This window comes from Spermophilus citellus, assembly GCF_964194105.1.
Source record: "Spermophilus citellus genome assembly, chromosome: 3".
In the NCBI taxonomy this organism is placed as follows: domain Eukaryota; kingdom Metazoa; phylum Chordata; class Mammalia; order Rodentia; family Sciuridae; genus Spermophilus; species Spermophilus citellus.
Genome location: NC_138184.1, coordinates 27,155,277 through 27,177,941, shown reverse-complemented (window position 1 = coordinate 27,177,941; position 22,665 = coordinate 27,155,277). Strand labels below are relative to the sequence as shown.

At 39.4% G+C, this 22,665-nt stretch overlaps 1 protein-coding gene across 3 annotated transcripts in view; it reads left to right on the top strand.

Annotated features, from left to right (window-relative positions):
• Window positions 1-3,681: 3,681 nt before the first annotated feature.
• Window positions 3,682-22,665, top strand: part of STAC (SH3 and cysteine rich domain) — a 150,137-nt gene continuing 131,153 nt past the window's right edge. For 2 of the 3 annotated variants that reach the window (XM_081286507.1, XM_081286506.1), the window contains exon 1: window positions 3,824-4,076. In XM_081286507.1, coding sequence (XP_081142633.1) covers window positions 3,966-4,076 — 111 coding nt within the window. In that variant the 5' untranslated portion in view covers window positions 3,824-3,965. Of the gene's footprint in view, window positions 4,077-22,665 lie in introns of all 3 variants that reach the window. The other variant, XM_081286509.1, reaches the window with a different exon arrangement.

The window sequence follows — 22,665 nt, the reverse complement described above, 5'->3', positions numbered from 1 at the left end:
GGAAACAGACCATGAAGGGAATCTACAGAAATCGCAGAGTCTTGTTACAGACTTGAGATTTCCAATAATTATTTGCAATCTTTTCTCCCAGAGTTTACTAGCCTGCAGTAGAAAGGAGGTCCTCTCGATATCCACTGCTTAAAAGTCATCACAGTCTCTAAGGTCAGACCTCCAGTATTCTGTGAGGTCTCGCCCCAATGTTCCTGGTTGAAAGCAAATGAAAGGGAATATGAGGAGTGGTACAGAGGCCTGAACTCCTGTTTCTGAGTTTCGGCACCAAATGAAAGCACATGAAAGAGAATACAAAAAGAAAAAGAAAATGGAAGCAGACCTCAACAGACCAGCGATTCTTTATTAAGCAATGGAGGGGCATTTCAAGGGGAAAATGGTGGTGAGCTGTAACAACGGTCTGGGTTTTATAGGGTTTAGCAGGCCCAGGTCATTGAAGGAGTTTTGGTGTTGGACTCATTTAGGGAAGGGCAGGAGGGCAGGTAGGGGAACAGTAAGGGAAGTTCCCTGGTACTTCTTATCCACATCCTTCACTGGTAGTATGAGTGGGTATCTTTCACATGGCCACAAAAAGATGCCCTTCTGTCATGTGTCTCTGATAATCAGGTTTTAATAGAAATTGAGCCCTAACACATGGAGACAGTCCTCTCCACTGTCCTCTGGGCATTGCCATCAATATATCAATATCCCTTCAGTTCCAAGTCTAGAGCTGGCTTTTGTGACAAATAAGAGCTCTCCCATCACTCCAGGACTTGGAATAAGACATGGCCATCTAGGTCCCAAAATAGCAGTGCCTGTGACCCTCACCTCAAATACAGTTCCCTCCCTTTCTACCAGTAGCCCTCTCCCCACAGACACAGATGAAGCATTCTGTCCACCTCTGTGCCTGTTCCCAGAAACAAACTGTGAACCTGGTTTCCCTCTTGCAGATCCTTCACATTCGTGCAAGCTACTGAGTCCCATTCTCAGATAGCCGCAACTCTCAGTCTACCTTTTTGTAGCCAATAAAGACAAAATCCCTAATACTGAGGAGCTTGTTTAAAATTCCAGTGTTTTCTAGAAGCATTCAGGAACTTCATTCAGTATGGGGAGGACACTTGGCATAACGAATGCCTAGGCCATCTTGGAACCCAGGGATACAGGGGCAGCCTCCTTTCCTCATCTTGTTAACAAATTTGATGACCAGGGGTGGAGAAATAAGATGAACATGACATTTTCCCTGCCCTATTGCAGGTCCTAGCTCAGCAGGACAGACAAATTGTCATTGATGATTTAGGAAGGGATATCACGGAAACATGGCATTGATTTGGAAATCTAAGAGAGATAAATGGACCAAGGAAGGAAATTTCAAGAATAATAAATGCTTGGAGATGTGTTTTGAAGATTAAGAGAAGTTACCTAGATAACCAAAGATTGGGTGGAAAGAGATTTATTTGAAAGATATACATGAATGAAGGTTTGATTTAGTTTGAGAAACCACAGCTAACTCCACATTTTCTTCAGGAAGGTAGCTATTATCTATCACACAGGAATTTCTATAACCAGGACAAGGGTGGGGTGAAAAGGAGACAGGTACTAGCTTCTTTAAAATTATGTGCTGAAATCAGTGGCATGTACCTGTAGTTGCAGTTACCTGGGAACAGAGGCAGGAGAATCTCTTAAGCCCAGGAGTTCAAGGTCAGTCTGGGCAATGTGGCAAGATTTCATCTCAAAGGAAAAAGAAGTTGGGGGTTAAGAGTTAGCTCAATGGTCGAGTGTGTGTTTAATATGTATGAGATCTTGGATTTGATCCCTAGAACCATAAAAAAATTCATATAGTGTACAATATTTAAACTTAGACTATTGGCTAATACTATAGCTAATTGGAGCTGAGCACTTGCTAAAATAAGACGTGTCATGTTTAAATTAAAAATAAATCAAATCCAAAGATGAAAAATTCTTTATTGTAAGTCCTGGTGTACTTGCTCACCAAGCCTGGAGTTGCCAGTAGACCCTGGGAGTTTTACTTCCAGAGAAAATCCTTCTCTGACCCTCCTTCAAACCTCACATTGTACACACTCACTAGAGTCTTGCAGTTTTCCTTATCACAGTTTATTGAAAGTGCATTTGGCGTGTGTATGTCTCTGTGTGTGCGTGTGTATATATATATATAATTTGATTAACCCATCTCTTTCTCCAGACTCAAGATCAAGGAATTTTCTCCCTAGCATATTGTTTCTAGTATAAAATCTGTCACAGAATAGATGGTTGATAAAGATGTGCTGATGCTAAGGTTCCTGTCATTGTGTGCTCTGCTTGCTGCTGTTGTGACTTTGTTAGAATTTTGTCTCTACTTGGCAATCAGGAAGTGTATCTTAAGAGGAGAAAGGCAGTGGCTACTTGGGTTAGTCAATCTGGCTTTACGGAAGGAGAGGCTGAAAGCCACTAGGGAATTGAAAGTGCTCTTCGAGCCAAATGTTAAATGAGAGGCTGACACTTAGAACAGGAGCTTTCAACTGATGTTTGGGATGGAAAGAGTAATAAGTTCTTTTCAAAGACATGAGGTCTGGCAAGCATGCAGGACCGGATACATAATTGGCAGAGTCCAGTGCAAAATCAAAGTGCAGCCCCCAGTTATTATTATTTTAAAAATTTCAAGATGGCAACACCAAAGCATTAAACCCAGGTCAGGGCCCTATGTGGCTGCACAAGTGTCCTGTTCCTGTTCACGAATCTGATCTTGCAAACATCCAGAGCCAATCAACCTTACGTTTACAATTTTTGATTCAAAAATTAAGAGTTTTGTCTTAATGAGGGAGAAAGGCTTTTAAATGTTTAGGTGTGTTTCCTTTTCCTGCACACTCAGGTTATATCTTCAAAAGAAACTGAGCCTTTCCTTATCCAATGATGTTATCTTTATGTTTCCAAAACACAGAATAAGGCAGGCTTTGCCCCCTGTGAACAGTCTTAAACTTGCCACACTGCAACATCTTCAGCTTTTAAGACCTGGCTTAGATTTGAAACTTCACACACCAAAAAGCATGGATTTTTGAAGTCAAAAATGGGTCCAAATCCCAGTTCTATCATTTTTAGTTTAGTGACTTAAAACAAATTACTAACTCCTCCAATTCCTCATTTAGAAAATGGAAGTGATAGTGTCTAGCCCCACAAGGTGCCTGTGAGGATTCAATGAGGTAGCAAGTGGAAAGGAGGTGAGCTCAACAGATGCACTACAAAATGAGCAGCAGGTGTCCACACACTACTTGCACTATCAGCATTAGATTAAAGTGGAATAGGGGAAATTGTAGTGTCCACTCGTCAGGGGACCTCGTGCTCTGGTCTCTGCTCTTCTGCCACTGAACCCTATAAATAGCTAAGTCACTGAATCTCTGGGAGTCACTATTTCTTGGGTTGGGGAATGGGGAGACCTTGCAGGTGGTCCCTCCTGGCCATTGTCATTCATGGACTTCTATTCTTGGGGTTTGGTCTGCATTCTCACTATCCCACTTAAGGAACCACCCCTGACCCAGAGCTGGTGGAAGTCCAGCCTCTGGCAGAGCTCCGGCGGGCACTGCCAGCCCGTCTGCCCTCACTAGTCGCTACTCCCTGCGCTGGCCGCGCGGCCCCGCCCAGAGCCACTCGCGCCTCCCCCCGCCTCCCGCGGGCAATCCGGAGCCCGCTCGCCCGCGGCCGGGTGGGTTGGGTGACTGTCACGACTGTGCGGTCGCCAGCGAGGTGGCCGCGGGCGCGGCGGGGCGGGGCTGGGCGCGCTCTCCCCCACGCCCGCGGAAGTGCTGGGGAGGTGGGCAGGGCCGGGGCAGGGGCGAGGCCGGAGGAGGGCAAGTCGGCGGCAGGGCGAGGATGGAAGTCCCCGGGACCCGGAGCTGAGCGACGGAGCGCGCGGCGGGCAGGCGCGCCGGAGGAAGGCGAGCTTCGCTGTTCCTCCGGGAGCCCAACACCGTTCCCGCCCGGCCACGATGATCCCTCCAAGCGGCGCCCGCGAGGACGGCGTAGATGGGCTGCCCAAGGAGGCGGCGAGCGCGGAGCAGCCGCCCTCTCCAGCATCCACCAGCAGCCAGGAATCCAAGGTACCGCGCACACTTGCCCCAAGAGAACACAAACTCACTCTGCCCTCCTCTCCCTGTCCACCTCTTCTCCTTCTTTCTGGCGCTTGCGCTATGGGAGCTGAGACGTGTCCCTAGTTCGGCCAGGGCTCAAGGACTGGCCCTCCCTTGAGACTTGAACCTCCAGCAGGACCCGCTGCTAAGGATGCTGGACCTCCTCCCTGTGGTCCCAGCTTTGTCGCTCACACAGACCCAAGCCTTGGCGCTGGGCTCCGACCCTGGGAGCTCACGCAATTCATATTGACTCTGGATTCAGAGATCTATTTCTTGAGGCGGGTGGAGGAGGCTTGGCTTGGTGGTTCTGTGTTTTGAGCCTGCTTGTGCCCAAGCGCATGTAGGTTTTAGGGGGCTTTTGAAGACGGAGGGATGGAGGTGGCCAAGGGATACTCCTTCAGAAAACCCTGGGCACGAAGCCAGCAAAAGGTCTCATCCCAAGGGTCTTAGAAACCGAGCCTTTGCTTAACAGGGCTCATCCCTAACTTCAGGTAACGATTGTTTAAAAAGAGAAATACTGGGCAAAGGGAAATACTGCGTTAGTGAGAAAGTTGGTGCTTCTCCTGTGGAAGTTAATACTCTAAGAACTTACACTTGTCTTTATAACAGTCACTAACACATATATACAAAACCAACCCCGCAGCACTTCTCCTGTCACTATTACACTTCCTCTGAAACTTGCGTGGGTGCCAGGCACATGTTTGGAAATCTTGGAAGAGAATCAAGTAAAATGTGGTTGCTAGCAGTGCATGCCAAATGGCAACTCAGTTGGGAGTGGAAATCGTAAGATGGAGTTTGTAGTTATATGGATTTTTTTTTTTTTTCAGTGCAGGGATCCTGGCTCCTTGTACAGATTTGTGTGTGTGTGTGTGTGTGAGGACCCCAGGCATTTTTGGAATGTGAGGCTGTCCCTGTATAGTAGCAAAGGAAAGGAGGATGTCAGTGTAGAGGGTAGGTCAGATGGGGCAAGAAAAAGTACAATCCTGTCTCTATGCACACACATCCCCAGAGCCACTGATGAAATCAGCAGTATCAGAATCACAACCTAAGTGACTCTGGGGATGTGGTGGGATGCTGGGCACTGCACATTTCCCAGCCTCCCAGAGTTAACTATCAAGGATGGTCATCTTTGCTTTTTTTTATTTTTATTTTTTCTGTTAATCACTTGGCTGACTCAGGGCATGTGTTAAATTTTCTAAGAGTCAGTTGGAAATGAGGGCAAAAGCCTCTCTTCCAGGATCATGGTGAGGCATACATGAGATCGCCTAGTTTCCATCCTGGTAATATCAAGACTCTTGTATTTTTCCTTTTCTGTTCTGAGGTGGAGGTGGAATCCATCACATCACAGATGATCCACCCCAAAGCAGGCTCACAAATCACATACGCACTACCTTTCTTCCATCTGGACGTTTGAGGAGTCTCATGGTTAACCATCAGTTCTAGAAGCAATGTGGGTTAGGGGCCATTTCAAAGGTGATCTAGAATTCTGTAAATGAATGTACCTAAATGCAAGAGGGACACTGGTGTGAAACTTTTTGAACTGAGCCTGTTGCTCTCCTGTGGGTGTGTTCCGAAAAGGGCTTAGCATTTGGGTAAACAGCAGCGGTGGTTCAAACACACTGTATGGGTTTGCTATTTATAGATGTTCTAATGTAAATTATTTGGCAAAGCAAAAACCTCATATGTAATGCCCATAATTATCCACCAATTTATCTGGCTTATAGTTTCAGATTTATATAAGTCGTTTTTTCTCAGTGTGGTCTACACACCTGATGTGTGTTTGTACATTCCCAAGTGTGCTATCAGAGCTTAGTCATCTTAGTGAGAGATAAGCATGGAGGGGCCCCAGAGTCCCAGGAAATTGAATACAAAATAGCGTGCCTGCATCTGAATGTTTCTTGGCATAGCATTCATGCTATCTTCAAAGGGCTCCAGGGCCCTCAAAAGTGGCTACATTGCTGGAATGGAGGATTGTGAAGTAAGGGAGTAGGATGGCATGAAACAGAACTATCTATTCCTTCCACACCAGCAAGGCCAGATTGTAAAGTTCATTGACATTGATGAAGATCTTCCATCCTGAAAATACGAGCCCCATAGGAAAAATGTGAGCAAGGCAGTTGTGATCGCTCCATCTTACTATCCCGTGAAGTGCACTTATTTGTCAAAGATAAACAAGAAAATAAGTTTCAAATGTATCACTGCAAAAAAGTCACATAAATGAGGTGATAGATATGTTAATTAGCTTGATTTAATCATTCCACATTGTTTCCATATATCAAAATATCATACTGTATCCCGTAAATGTAATACAGCTGTGATCTGTCCGTTAAAAATATTAATCAGGGCTGGGGTTGGAGCTCAGTGGTAGGGCACTTGCCTCACAAGCGTGAGGCCCTGGGTTCGATCCTCAGCACCACATAAAAATAAATAAATAAAAATAAAGATATTGTATCCATATACAACTAAAAAATTTAAAAAAATATATTAATCATATTTTTTTATAAAATACTCCATGAAACAAGCATGATTCAGGCCCCTCTGTGCATTAAACTTCCTCAAAGAAGACTTTTAAAATCACTTTTAAAAAACATTTTTCTTTGATTATAAAAATAACAAATATTCTATAGATATGTGACAAGTTCATATAAAAATAAAGAAAAATAATCACCCCTTCACTCACAATCCAGAGACAACAACTGACAGCACTTTGATCTCTATCTTACATCTTTTTCTTCTATTTTTATTTTGCATGGTTGAGAGAACAATGCTTGCTATTATTCATTTGGTAAGTGATTACTGTAAGTCAGGCATAACCTTAATCTTCAAAATAGAAGATTCTGTTATTATTTCCATTTTACGGATGGAAAAGTGGGAGCTCAGAAAGGTTAGGTGACTTGCCCAAGATCATGTGACGAATTGAGTGACAAAGGCAGGCAGGACCAGGATGCAGGCAGCATGGCTTTCAACTTTTCTGCCACTATCACTCATACTTGTGCAATGTTTTACCTCAGGCCTCTTTTAAGCCTAAGGATCCTACACGCCACTAAAAGTCATATGCAATGTGTCTCCTTAAAAATCTTTTCCAGTAAATTCAACTGCAGTACCAGGTTAAATGATTGATGGTCAATTCTTGTCCAGCCTCTTTGCATTGGTTTTTGCTACTCACTCCTCAAGAGTGTATTTAGGGAAGTTAATTAAATGGAGCATCACAGGATCATCTGGAAAATGGGACCATGAAAGACCCTGCAGTCCACAGGGTCCATAAAATTTCATAAAATACCTAAAATGTCATAGTACATAAAAATACATAGTCCATCTCCAGATGTAAAATGAGTGCATAAAATGTCTCCAGAAGTCCATTTGCTTTGCAGAGTCTTTGAAATGCTAAATCCTAGAACATTAAAATTGGAAACATTGGAAATCATCTCTTCCAGGTACTTTTTAAAATTATGGATCAATTTTGGGGGAAATTTATCTTATTGTAGAACATTTCAACATACACAAATGAAGAGAAAGCAAGTATAAGGAACCATCATGGATCTAATTGCCCAGCTTCAGTAATCATCGTCACTGGACAGCATCGTTTCTATACATCCACCATCACCACCACCAGCCCCCATTCTCCCACACAGAATCATTTGAAAGCAAATTCTAGCCATGAAGTTATTTCACTGGCAAATATTTCAGGTTGTATCCATAAAAGGGGCTCTTTTTATAAATGTGACTATGATCCTATTAGCACATATTCCAGGTGTTTCTTCTAGTCAAGGGTCATATATTTTTTTTTTTTTTTTTGGAGGTACATGAATGGTCTTTGGAAAAGCTGTGAGTAAACAAAACCAGCATTCAAAGTTGCACATGTGCAGGCATTTGTGCCTTGTCTGGGGAAAGGATTTATAGCAGACATCAGATCCATAAGGGTATATAACCTTCAGTGGCTGTTTCTCTCCCTCTCTCACATCCTACCTCTCTCTGTCTCCCTCTCTCCCTGTCCCCCTCTCCCTCCTTTTCTTTCTCCCTCCCTCTCTTCATCTCAGAAATTGGGAAAGAGAGGAAGTGACTTGTTTGAGATAGTTACTGGCAATTCTTCTGACTAAAAACCCTGTCTTGGATTTTGGATATCCCAAAACAATTTCCTCAGAGAAAATTCCTGTAAGCACATGTAGTAATGAAGTTTAATGTAATTGTGGTTTTTCTTTTTTATTGGTTGAGTTGAAAAAGTTTGAAAACCACTAATGTACCCCACTCTACTATCTTTCCATTAACTATTCCAGAAAGACCATGGTCTAATTTATTTTCTAAGTGCTAGACAGAGATCATTGAACCAAAGAAAAATTTCATGTTTCTGTGACCACAGGCAAGTTCCTTATGTCTCCAAGCCTTGGCTTCCTCATCTGTAAAATGGAGATGCTAATGCCCAATTGGTGTGGTTTTTCTGTAAAACCTAAGAAAGTGTAGAACACTCACTATATACCTCAAATACATACAAGCATGAAGCACTGTGTGTTTTCTCTTCTTATTTCAAATTGGAAGACACCTACTACTCGCCAACCCTAAATGTCATCATTGGAATAACTGCAATTGCTGCAATTGACATTACAATAGCATATCTAAGTTTGTTCCCTTTGGACTCTTAGTTATGCTATTTACTACAGTGAGATCTCGCTATTTTGCATCCCCAAGACCTATAACATGTGACTTCATATTTGAAAGTGTGCACCCATTGCCCCAATGAAGCCATGAACCAAGGAGCCATCTCACTCCCGAATGGTCTTCTCTGAACCTATAGCACCATCTAGCCTAAGGGAAAAAGTCCCTAAGGATGAGGAAAAGTCCTGAATCTCAGAAATCTTTCTGTGTCCGTCCATCAATAAGTATTCTTGAATGCCTACTTTGCACTGCACATGCACCACATAAAGACATGAAGCTTTTATTCAAAAGGAATTTAACTTCTACTCAGGAGAGAAGATGAAATAAAATGGAACCTTGGCTTTGCACCCAGATTGCCTAAGGAACCCGGACCAAAGGCTAGACCTCCTCATTTGTAATCTCTGGGAAAGGGTTCCAGGCATCAGTATTTCTTAACCTTCCTTGATTTTTTTGTGCCGAAAAGTTTGAGAAACACTGGTCTAGACTCTAAGAATTATAGAATTTCCACGAAAGCAAAAGTCAGTGTTTTCCTGCCACCTTCTTCCGGTTCTATCCAGGGTACTTGAAATATTTGCTTGTATTTCCTCTTCACTTCCCATTCACACTTCAATCCAAAGAAATAGCTTTGGCAAAGGTTGCCTGCTTGTTGTCCCCAATTTGGCCAAATAATGTTAAGCATTACTCAGAAGCAGCTGGATTTACAAGGCTGACTCTGTCCTTAATGAATTTATTTCCCTGCTTATAAAAGTACAAAGTACTCAATGTAGACAACTATAAAATAGAAAAATATGAAGTGGACAAAAATTAATTCATCAACAACCCTGAGATAAAGATAGTTAAAAATTTTTACTGTATTTTTTTCACACACACACACACACACACACATTAGTTATACATGGACACAATATCTTTATTTTGTTTGTTTATTTTTATGTGGTACTAAGGATCAAACACAGTGTCTCACATGTATAAGACAAGAGCTCTGCCACTGAGCCACAACCCCAGCCCATACATTTTTTTTCTTATGCAGATACCCAATGAAAATAAAATTGAAACAGTGAATTCCTAAGTGCCCAGTATGCTTTTTCTTCCACCTAATGGTTTACCTATACAATTTTCCTATACATGATATTCCATTTCACTGTTCTACCACATCAAGTTCATCAGTCCCTTCTGACTTCATAGTTAATTTCCTTCCTAAATTTCACACATTTAAAAATACTAAAAGGTGCATCCTAAGGCAAAAACATTATATGTATTAGCTTCATGAGACATTCTATTGTAAGTCTGAGTATGAACACTCCTAAGATATGGTGTTCTCATTGTTACTTTCTCATGGAAAGTTCTCTTTTAGACTTACTTTTTCTTAGTAAACTTTCCATTGAAATCTAACACCACAACAAAAAGTACACACACACACAAAGATTACAGCTTCATGAATTTTTCAAGACCTTTTTATCTGTATGTAACTATCACAAAAATTACAAAGTAGAATGTTGCCAGCATGCCAGAAACCTCCTCATGACCCCTATTAGTCACTGCCCTCCTTAAATTAAAAATATCCTCATTTTAAATAACATAAATTTTGCTGGTTTTCGAGCTTTGATAAATGGAACATAAAGTGTACACCTTGTGATTCAAGGATAAATCTCCTCCTTTTTTTTTTTCTTTTTCAGTTGTAGATGGACACAATACCTTTATTTATTTATTTTTATGCAGTGCTGAGGATCGAACCCAGTGCCTCACATGTGCAAGACACACGGTCTACCACTAAGCCACAACCCCAGCCATGCAACATTTTGTGGTGAGGTTCATCTGTGCCATTTGATGCAGCACTAGCTTTCCTTTTCATTGCGTGAAGTAGAACACAATGTATTTACTCATTTAACTGTTGATAGACACTTGAAATATTTCTTATTTTTTGCTGCTGCAAGCAGTACTGCTATGAACATTCTTGTGCCTATTCTTTGTGACACATATGTAGTGTCATTGAGCATATACCTAGAAGAGGCATTGCTAAATTATAGGATGCATATGTTCAATTTAATAGATACTGTCAACTTCCCAAAGTGACAATAGCAATTTACATCCCACCATCAATATATAACAGTTCAATCTGCTCTTCATGCTACCAATGCTTGGTATTTTCTCTTTCTCATCTTAGCTCTCCCATAGGTGATTCATAGTACTTCAATGTGATTTTTAACGTGTATTTCTTTAATAACTGAGTTTAGCAGTTTTCACACAAGTAATGTGCAAAGTTTCTGGTTTCTCCACATCTTTGCCACCACCTGTTATATTCTGCGTTTTTGTGTTTTTATCTTAATGGACATAAGGAGATATCTTCTTGTGGTTTTGATTTGCATACACCTGTTTAGTGATGTTCAACATTTTCCCAGGTGTTTATAAGTCGTTTCAATATCTTTTTTTGGAGATAGGTCTATTCAAAGTTTTTGAAAAGTTTTTAGTTAGGTTGTTTGTTTTTTTGTTGGTTTTTGAAGGACAAAGACGTATTGAATTTTATTATTTTTTTAATTGCATCTGTTCACTAAGGAAAGTTTTTTCTACTGTTGTCATATCTCTTTATTATCAATTCATGTCCTTGTCTGTTTTAATCATTTTCATGCAGTTTCTATTGATTTGTAAAAATTCTTCATGCATATTAAAATAATGGTCTCTTGCATGGGTTATAAATTTGCTTTTCAGTTTTGTTTATTACACTTTTAACTTACATTTCTTTTCTTACAGTGTTAATTGTCTCAAATGTAGTTAGCTATAGTTTTTTCTTTTCATTTATGTTTAGAAACATGTTTCCCACCCTGAGATCAGAAAGATATTAATCTATATTTTTCTTTAGATCCCTAATATATACTTTTTATTTTTATCACTTTAATCCATCTGGTATTTATGTCATTATGAGGTATGCAGGAACTCTAATTTTTCCCAAATGATTAATCAGTGTTTTTAAACCATTTGTTGAATAATTTATTCTCTTTTCACTGATTTGAAATGTTACATTTATTATGTAATAGATGGTAATATGTACTAGGTTCTCTTTTAGAGTCATCTGTTATAGTCTAATGACTTGTAACCTTCTTTTTTTTTTTTTTGATTTAACACTATACTGTACTTTTGCATTACCATTACATTTTTAACTATTGTAGCTTTATAATAGAATTTTATCATCGATAATGCAAGTACCCTTTGGTGATTTTTATTTAATCATCTATCCATACTTTCCTTTTGGCTTTTCTATCAAGTTATAAAAATAATATTTTGGTGAAAATATTTTTTATGATTAGGATATTCAAAATCCTTTCTTCTAGCTTTTTGAAACATACAGTACAAAATTGCTATTCATAGTCACCCTGCTGTGCAGTAGTACACCAGAGCTTCTTATTCCTATAGAACTAAAATGTAGTACTTAGGAAATGATAAATATTTGAGGAGATAGACATATTTACCCTGATTTAAATAGTGCACAATGTATACATGTGTTAATTATTACACAGTACCCCATAAACATGCATATTTTCAAAAATTTATGTATCAGTTAAAAAACAAATTTAAATTCTAAAAGCTACAACGTTTTTAAATGAATCAAAATAATATTTTAAAAATAATTGCATGGAACTTTGGGGATAATTTTAGTGAAATCTTTGTAATCACGTGATTTTTCATCCAGGAATATATCTCTTTCACTTTGAAATGTCTTTTACATCTCTCATAAATGCTGGGAAAATTTCTCTAAATATTTTCTGCCCAATTCTCTGTTAGCTTTTTCCTGGGTTTCTTAATGTGTTTGGGATCTATAACGAAATATCATAAACTGAGTGTTCTGTTTGCAAACAACAGAAATGCATTTCTCATAGTCCTGGAGACTGGGAAGTTCAAGACCAAAGCATTGGCAGATTTGGGGTCCACAAGAGCCTGTTTCCTGGTTTGTAGATTATGCCTTCTGTTTATGTCTTCTTCTGGTGGAAGGGGCAGGTCAGCTCTGCAGGGCCTCTTGCGTGCGCACCAACCCCTAAGTGCTCTGTCCTCATGACCTACTCAGCTCCCCAAGGCCCTACCTCTTAATATTATCTCATTGATGATTCAGTTTCAACAAATTAAAGGGGAGGCAAACATGAAGAGCATAACACTGGGTATTTCATCTCTGAATAACTACCACGAAGCATCCCTTTCCTAGTTTCTAACTGGTGTTAGTTGGCACATAGAAAATTTTACATTAATTTGTAATTAAAATAAGATCTTAAAGATTTTATTTTTTATTCATTAACAAAGAAATTACACCAAAAGATGTAAAAATGGCCAGCAAGTATATGAAAAGATGTTCAATATTGCTATGCATTGGAGATATACCAACTAGGAGGTACCACCTCACACTCTTTAGGATGGCTGTTATAGAAAAGACAAAAGCTAGTCTGGAGTGGTGGTGAACTCCTATAATCCCAGTGGCTTGGGAAGCTGAGGCAGGAGGATCATGTGTTCAAAGCCAGCCTCAGCAAAAGCAAAGTGCTAAACAACTCAGTGAGACCCTGTCTCTAAATAAAATACAGAACAGGACTGGGGATGTGGCTCAGTGGTCGAGTGCCCCTGAGTTCATTACCTGGTACCCTCCCCCCACACCACGGTAAAAGACAGGAGCTAACAAATGTTAGTAAGGGAGTAAGCAAAGAAAATCCTAGTACATCACTGATGGGAAAGTAGGTTGGTGCAGCCAGTATGAAAAACTGTATGAAGTTTCCTAAAGAAATAAAAATAGAACTGCCATACAACCCAGCAATCTGTTCTGGATGTATACCCAACGGCAATGTAGTCACTTCCTTGTGAAGGTATCTGTGTTCCCCTGATCCTTGCAGCAAGCCAAGACAACCAAAGTGTACACTGAGCATGAATGGAAAGAGACTATGATATATGCACACATATATGTGCATATGTATACATCTATATCTCCAATTTGTGTGTGTATTTGTGTGTGTATACACATATGTACGTATGAATACACATATATAGGAATATTACTCAGGCTTTTAAATGTAATTCTGCCCTTTGCCACAACATGAATGGATCTGGAGGACATTATGCTAAGTTAAGAAAGAAATGTAACTGCATGATCTCATCTCATTGAAATGTAGGAGAGAGAGAGAGAGAGAGAGAGAGAGAGAGAGAGAAGGAGGGAAGGAGGGAGGGAGAGAGAGAGACATGGTGAAGGATACAGTGGTCATCATCGGGTTGGAGTAGAAAAAAATGGAGAAATGTAGATCAGAGGATATAAAATAACACATACATAGGATGAGGAAGTTTAGAAATGGAATGTGCAACATGAGAAATGGAGTTATTGAAGATGTATTTTATTAGAAATTTTTTCTTAAATAAGATTTTAGCTGTTTTGTCACACACAAAAACATACCTTTGTGAGATGATAGAGAAGTCCATCTGTTTCACTATAGGTACCAGTTTACTACTATCTGTATGTATCATAACTTCATGTTGTAAACTCCAAATAAACAGCATGAAATTTATTTTAAAAGGTATTTTAACAGATAAGTGTTAATTAGCATGTGCTAAGTGCTTGATACAGTGCCTGGACTAAAGTAAGTAAGTAGCAGCTATTATTATTAGATTATTATCATATCTACAATAATAATTCAGTCATAGTGCCCTAGATAAGGATAGGGACTTACTATATTAGAACTCCCCAATACGATATTAGTGGAAGTGTCAGACTGGTACCTGATTTATTTTAAAGGCCACTAAAGTTTTAAGTGCAACATACCATGGTGTTGGTGTGAAGGGTGAGCAGTGGTTTCCAAGAGTGTCTCAGGCTGAATAATTAAGGACACTTAATTGGGCAGTGCATTACAAGTTCAGCTTCAAGACAACTTCATTTCCAACTAATTCATCCCAGAGGATCCCCTTCTACACGGATTTCAGACTCTCCAGACTCATACGCACAGTTAAACTGTGATAGTCTTTCTTGGTTAAAGATAGGTCATGTTCCTAATGTAATGAGAATCTCCATCAGCAATCGATGGGGAATGAATTCAAATGACTTTTGGGCAAGTACTGAAATAATCATGTGATTGTTTTTTTGTCCTTTGGCCTCTTTATCTGATGGATTATATTAATAGATATCCTAAAATTAAACTCTTCTTCCATTCCTGGAACAAGTCCTACTTGGCCATGGGGAGTTTAATAAACTTCTGGGTTTTGATTGCCAATGCTTTATTATTTTTACATCTACATACATAAGGGAGATGATTCTATATCTGTCACTTTTGTGTTATTGGTTGGATTTTGTTTTTGAGGATATGCCAAGTTTTTTAAAGAAAATTATTTGGAAAGATATCTGTGCTTGGTTTGGGTTTTATCTGTGGAACAGTTTATAAAACCCAGAATTAATCTCCTATTTGAATGTTTAGGGGTTGGGGGTGAAGTACCTATAATATCTAAACTTAGCACCTATAAAATTAAAAGTTCAAAGTATTTTTTCTAGTTTTTATTCTGTTTTTTTTTTTCAAATTGACTTAAGTTAAATTTGTCAATTTCAGTTTTGCCGCAAAATTGTCCATATCATTTGACTTTTCATCACTTCTCTGTATGGGGTCATAGTAGGACAGCCCCGGGACCTTCCCTTGGTCACTATCCCATCTTTACTCTGGCAGGCATCCTATAAGTCACCATCCTGTGAACCCCCACTGTATAACTCTATTTTTGTCTAATTGTTGTCCCTTAGATCTAGGAGCATTAGATCAGGAGCATTAAATACCAATTCTCAGACCTCTACCTTACCAGAATAAGGACACCTTGCTCATTCCCCAAATCTCTCCCATTCTTGGTTCTCTGTCTAGTGTTCTTATAGTTCCTCCCTGGTCCTAATGGCTATCTCTTCCTTCTCCACCCAGCATTCTATTTTTAGCCCTCATCCCTTCTCACTCTCTTTCATCTCTTTGGTTCTTCATGGGGATAGAGCTTATCGATTCTTATTATTTCATTCATCAATTGTTAACTCCCAAATACGAATCCACCCTGGACATCTCTCTTCTGAGCTCTAAACTAATATATCCACCTGTCGTATGGACAACCTCTCTTTATGCTTGAATTTTAAATTCAACCCACCTCTAACTAAATGCATTATTTTCCACCTCACTTCTTCTTCTTAATTTTTTGTGATCACCCATAGATACGCATCATCCATGGAGTCTACCAAACTGGAAAACCAGACGTCATCTTTCATATGACTCTGAGGAGGCCTGAGCATGGAGGAGACTATTTGGCATTAGGTGGACTGAAAATGCATTGTCTCTTGACTCTGGGAGGGTGTTTCTTTTGTTCAAAAATGAAACTCATACATGTTACCCGTTTTTAATGTCCTTCATTGCCAAAGTTTTGGTCAGCATGCTTTCCTAAGGTCTGAGAGCAAAATGTGACTTCCTGGGTTAGTCAGCTTTGTGTCATGGTGAACAAAAATGACTAACAAGAGCAAGTTAGAGGAGGAAATGTTTACTTGTCTCACAGTTTCAAAGTTGTTAGGACATGGTCAGCCTGTTCTGGGTCGGAGGTGAGGCAGGACATCATGGTGGAAGGGAATAGTGGAGGAAAACTGTTCAGTTCATGGCAGTTTGGAAGCAAAGAAAGAGAGGAGCTAGTGAGAAGATAAATATTTTCAGGGAATACCTCCAGAGACCTACTTCCTCCAACTAAATCCTACCTCCAGCTATCAATAGATTAACCCACCAAATGAGTTCATGTTGTCCATTCATCCATCAATGGCTTGATCCATGAAGTGGATTAATGAGGTCAGATTAAGCCAGAGCCCTCATGATCCAATCATTACCTTAAAGCCCCATTTATGAACCTTTGCTGTATTTAGGACCATGCTTTAATCACATGAGCTTCTAGGGGACATTCCACTTCCAAACTATAATACCTAAGTATGAAAGATTGAGCTCAGACACAGGAATTATACTAAAAAAGAAGGACCCAGAAGTCCTGCAAATTGACATGAGAAAAGTGAAAAGATCTCACTTTCCCTCTTCCTGTACAACACTCTCATTTTTAGCAGAAAGAAGTGACTTATAGATCTTTGAATAGAATCTCATCACATCCTTTCGCCTAGAGATTCCAGTCACCAGAAGTGTCACAGAGCTGCAAGGCCCCTTCTTCTCCCACAGTCCATCTCAATACAGGTCTGCTTATCTGCTAATCCTCCCCTTGCCCAATCTCCCAAGAGGTCAGTGCCCTCCACTCTACCCTCTGGAATTCACCCTTTAGTAATATCCTCTTTATCCTCAACTTCTTCTCTGATGTGTCATTTACTTCTGACCCTATAGAGTTTTCAAGTGGTAGCTCTTTTCTCCTTCTTTGGCTGCAGAAACGGACTTCTGCTTCCAGATTATTGTACCTCCTCACCTAAATCTCACAGCTTTCAAAATCTAGGTCTTCAGGCTCTTTCACCCACTGCGGTCACCAGCATCTGCCTATCAACCCCAAGGAGGTCTCCCCTTCTCCATGAGGTAGAGCCAGGTTCAAGGTAGAGCCAGGTTTATATTAATTCACTCTATCACTACTCCTGTCAAAATCCCTGGTGATTTTCACACACTGGTGCTGGGACTCTTCCAAATATCCCGACTTCTGAGATCTTAAACTTTTCTCCTATGATCTTGTCTTCCAATCTTTTACATGTCAGCCACCCACTTCCGTGGGAATTCCCAAGCCTTTGCCTGCATGGGGATTATGCCCTTTCCATAATTTCCAGAAATTATGCCCTTCCTTTCACGCTTCCTACTCTGTGACTACCATCTCATATCTTTCGTCAGAATTCCCTTTAGCACTTCTATTGCAAAATGTTTCACGCCACTGGAGCATAAAATTCATTAAACCAGCAAGCTTGCCCTCTTTTCATTGATCTTTATCCATTTTATCTTCTCAAATTCTACTTTTTAATCATTGTAATTAGTCTCTTGGAAATATTCCCAACCCTCTTGCTCCTGTGTCCCTTTGTTTAGAGTCAAGGAGAGAAATTCAACCTACCTAAAGCCTATTTGCCACAAAGTTGTGTACCTGTACTTCTGGAGAAAATAGAGAAGATGGATGAAAAAAATACACAACATTAATTTAAACAGTGATGAAGTTACACAGAAGAAAGAGCACAGGCAGAAAGGGGTGTCGAGGGATCTATAGTGTATACAGCATTTCAGTGGATGTGTGTGACAGTCTCCAAATTCATATGTTGAAACTCTATCCCCCAATGTGATGGCATTTGGAGATGGAGCTTTTGGGAGGGAATGAAGTCATGAGAGTGGAGCTTGCACCCTCTCTCAGCTCTTCCTAATGTAAGCACAGAGCAAGAAAGCAGCCATTTTTGAATCAGGAAGAGGGTGCTCACTGAAGAATTGACATGCTGGCATCCTAATATTAGACTTCCAGCTTGCAGAACTGTAAGAAATAAATGCTCATTGTTTAAGCCACCTGGTCTGTCTTATCCTAGCAGTCCAAACTGATTAAATCAGTGACCAGGAAGGGAGTCTATGGAAAAGTGACCTTGGAGTTAGAAACCAATAAGGGTGCAAGCCACATGAAGATCTAGGGTAAGAGGGGAAGGAGTGAGAGATCTGGGCAAAAGCCCAGAGGTAAAATAATAATAATAATAATAATAATAATAATAATAATAATAATAATAATAACAACAACCCTTTTCAAAGAGCATCAAGAATCAATGTAGTAGAAATTAACCACATGTGGCTGGTTACATTTAAATTTAAATGAATCAAAATGTAAAATTCAGTTCTATCATACTGCATTCCAACTACTTGGTAAGTACATGTGGCTAGTGGCTACCATATTAAACACCACCGACCAGGAAGCATTTTCATCATTGTAGAACATTTCTAGTGAACGCTACTGGCTAGATGCTATGGACCTTACTGGCCATGCTGAGGAACCTCAATTTTGTTCAAAATTTGATAGAAAGCCTTTGGAGAAAGCTGAGGATGAGGAGGATCTGAGCAGTACATGATTCACATTTTTCAAATATTGCAATCCTACTGCCATATGCAGTGGTATTGTGGGAAGTAAGAACAGAAGCAAGAAGGCTAGTTAGAAAACTGTAATAGTCCAGATTAGGAAGAATTCTTACACCCAGTATTAGTGTGAGACTTAAGAAGAGTTCAATTTTGAGATATCTTTTGGGGGCTGAGGTCATAGCTCAGTGGTAGAGCACTTGCCTAGCATGTGTGAGGCACAGGGTTCAATTCTCAGCACTGCATAAAAATAAATAAAGATCCATTGATAACTAAAAAAAAATTTTAAAAAGATACATTCTGAAGTAAAGTCAACAAGATTTGCTATGAATTTGGTGTGTGTACAGTGGAGAGGCATAAGAGATTCCAAGGATGACTCTTGAAGGGTTAACAGGAGAATCAAAACAGGTACGTTTATCAAACCTTTTGTGATCCGAGAAGTCCTGTGAAAATGTGTGTTGGTAGTGGTCCCAGTAAGCTTAGATGACGGGATGTGAGTTAATCTTATGGACAGCCTTGCAAAAGATGGAACCAATATAACTGGCTTGGCTAACATTATGTACTAGACAGAAATAGACAAGAAATTTAAAGAGGTCAGATGAAGGTCTTAGAAGCTGGGCAGAGGGATTTAGATTTGAAATGTGAGGATAAGAGTTGCCATTAATGTTGTAGTAGTGAAGTGAAAGATGGATTGGCATGGAGAGCACTTACAGCCAGAAAAGTGAGCAATCCAGTCTTACAAAGATTACAGAGAAGAAATGGAGAAAAGAGCAGGCATGAGAGGAATTTTGAAGACAAGTACAAGTGTCTGGTTCCTCCTCGGGGAGCTATCTTTTTAGAATTTGCACAAGGAGCAAAGGTTGGCTTCAACCAGGAGGATCCTTATCTGGAGAGACTAAGTAGCATCAATGGCCAGAATAATTGACTAGATAGAGATTCTAAGATCAGAGCCAGAAACATGGAGACTAGGAAAATTCCAGAGGGAGAGGGTAAGAAGCAAGAGTGCCAAAGAGCTCATGTTTGCAGTGAAGATAAGAAGCAAGATAGAATGAGGTGCAAAGTCATCAAGATGAAGATTGTTAATCTCACTGCTTACTGAAGCTCTTCTCTTCTAGGTAAATTATCTATGTCGATTATCAGACAACCCTTAGCCACTGGGATTGATTGTCAGTCCTAGTCATCTACATTCAAATCTCCTTGTGTGGTAAGAAGATGGAAGCAAGGACCAGAATCATCCAACAAGAAAGCACTTTTGCCTTCCATAGCATAAGCCATCTCTCCACAAAGTTAAAAAATAGGGAAGACTCAAATAGAAAGGCTGGAATGATTCATAAGTTTAATGAAATTGATTTCCTTTCCACCATTTTTTTAGCACATATCAAAACAAAAGTTTTATCAAGCAAAGCATAGATACCTTAGATATGCATGCCAAAAACATATATTGGATCTGTTTGTTAAATAACATTTTCTTACTGGTTTGCATTAAGAAATATGAGATGAAGTTCCTTAGAAAAATAATATTAAAAATAAATATAAAAATAATATTTCAAATAACAAAATATTATTAAAATATTTTAAAATAATATTTAAAATAACAATAAAAATCACATGGCACAAATGCAACAGTCTTTAAATCCGTTTTATGCTTGAAAATAGTAGGAATAATTTTCTGGTAATATATTAATAGTATGCAAAATTAATTACTGACAACTTCTTTTCTAGGAACATTTTCTCGGAGTTCCATATTTTGGGGAAAATTAGCTCTTTCCATTTCAAAGAAGTGCAAGGAAACGTTATCAGATGAGAAAGCTCAGAAAGGAAGCCTCACTGATAACAGAGGATGTGAACATGGTCCAAGTATATTACTATTGAAAATATTGCTTGTAAATCTATCTGGTTTGCATTTCCATAGTACCAAAAGCAGAACAAATCAAATGGAATTTCAATCACATATAATAGAGATGCATTCAGAGCAATTTTGTTGTTTTCATAAACTTCCTCTAACTACTCCACCTCACCATTTTAAATGCCAGTAATTGAACTCTTTTGAGTATAGGACATTTTTTGCCCTGCACTAACAAGTCCATATTGCTGTGCTGTCCCGGCTTTTGTGTCTGATTCTGACACCTTTCTATCTCCTCCCAAACAGAGACGATATCTCTCTGGTCTGCTTTGAGGCTCTGACTTGCCTCTGCTACTGTGCTTTGGTCTTGGAAAATAAATTACCAATTCATTGGAATTTCATGTTCCTTAGACATCGACTGTGACAGACTATCAGAGAAGTAAACAGAGGAGTTTTGTCTTTCAGTGTTTTTATTACTATTTAGTGATTAGTAGCTCATCAGATGTTTTGTTCATGATTTTCTGGTTCTTGGCTGTTTTGCAGAAGTTCTTTTATCAGATGCTGTGTTTCTAAAATCTTGTCAAAAAAGCAAATCAATTAAGCAGAATTAAATGGTATCTATTTGTTTAATTAATATATTTTTGCCAGATGATTAATGCATTGATTGGTTTTTTGGTAATCATCCTCGATGGTCCTGACTTTCTAAGTAACAATGAAAAGGTAAATTCCCAAATATAAGGTCTTGTTTTTGTCAACTTCTATAGAGTATATTTTTAACTGCTATATTAAGCTCTGTATCTTCTATATCTCCTATAAGTGAAAATGATCAAAATAAGTGTCCCATGAATAAGTTGGATGGGGCAAAAAAAAAAAAAAAAAGAGAGAGAGAGAGAGAGAAAAGGAAAAACTTTCAGCTTTCAAAATTAAAATATAGTTCTTATTCTTCTTTTCATGAATACAAGAAAGAACATGATGTATAATCAAGAGTCCTCGTGGCAGACCTCAGCTCAGCCCACTGAAGAGCCTCAAATATGCAGATTTTTAATCACGGTGAAAAGTCTTCCATCTATAGATTACCCAAGCAGTCAATAATTTCATGGATTTTATGAACCTATCTGAGAAAGCAACATGTATTCTGTTGCACATGTTATTTGTTAGTTTGTTCTTGTGGTTGGAGTTATTTTGGCAGCTTCTTTCATAAGCTGATTATTTGGCAACTTCTACATGTAGCAAGCAGAGGGGGAAAAAATAGACTTTTATACCCAATTTGTAGTAAATCATGTTGTTGATAATGGAAACATGGAGACCTGGAAAATTTTAAACTCACGTATCAGGGGCCAAGAGCAAAAAAATCAAGCTGTGTAGTTTTCTATCAAGACCCACCCTGGCTCTCTATTGGATCTTCAGTTGCAAGTTTGATCACAACCTGGTTGGACAGCTGCACAGAGGCCCTGAGCCCATGCACCTGGTTTCCAGACTCCAGACAGCAGCTGTGAGACAGAAGGAGACTGATGAGCAGCAGCTCTGACCTCGTCTCCCATGGTCAGTCTAAAATGTCACCTGCCGGTTCATGAGCTTTGTACTAAGACTATCCTAGATATGATTTTTATAAGGGAAACTAAAGAAAGAAGAAAGGAAAGAAACTAAATTGACTCACATACATTCAAATCATATAGCTGTGACCTGGAAGAGGCATTCTCCAGACATAAAAGTTGCTGCAGAAAGAATGGGATTTACATTGTTTTATTATCTTATCTTTTCCCTTAAACGGAAGTCTCTGAAAGTAGAACCTGAAGTTCCACGGCATGGGATTTATTAAGGGTGTGCTCTCTGAAAGAACCTACAGGGCAGGAAAGGAAGCAGGTCTAGCAAGAATGTGATCTCATGTCAAGTCTCACCTTGGCCTGACCTCACAATGGGCACAGGAGCACAAAATGCACCCCAGGGTTGACCCTGCAAGGCAAGGGGACAGGGCTTTTAAACTTTATATCAGTCTTTTTTTTTTTTTTTTTTAAAGAGAGAGTGAGAGAGGAGAGTG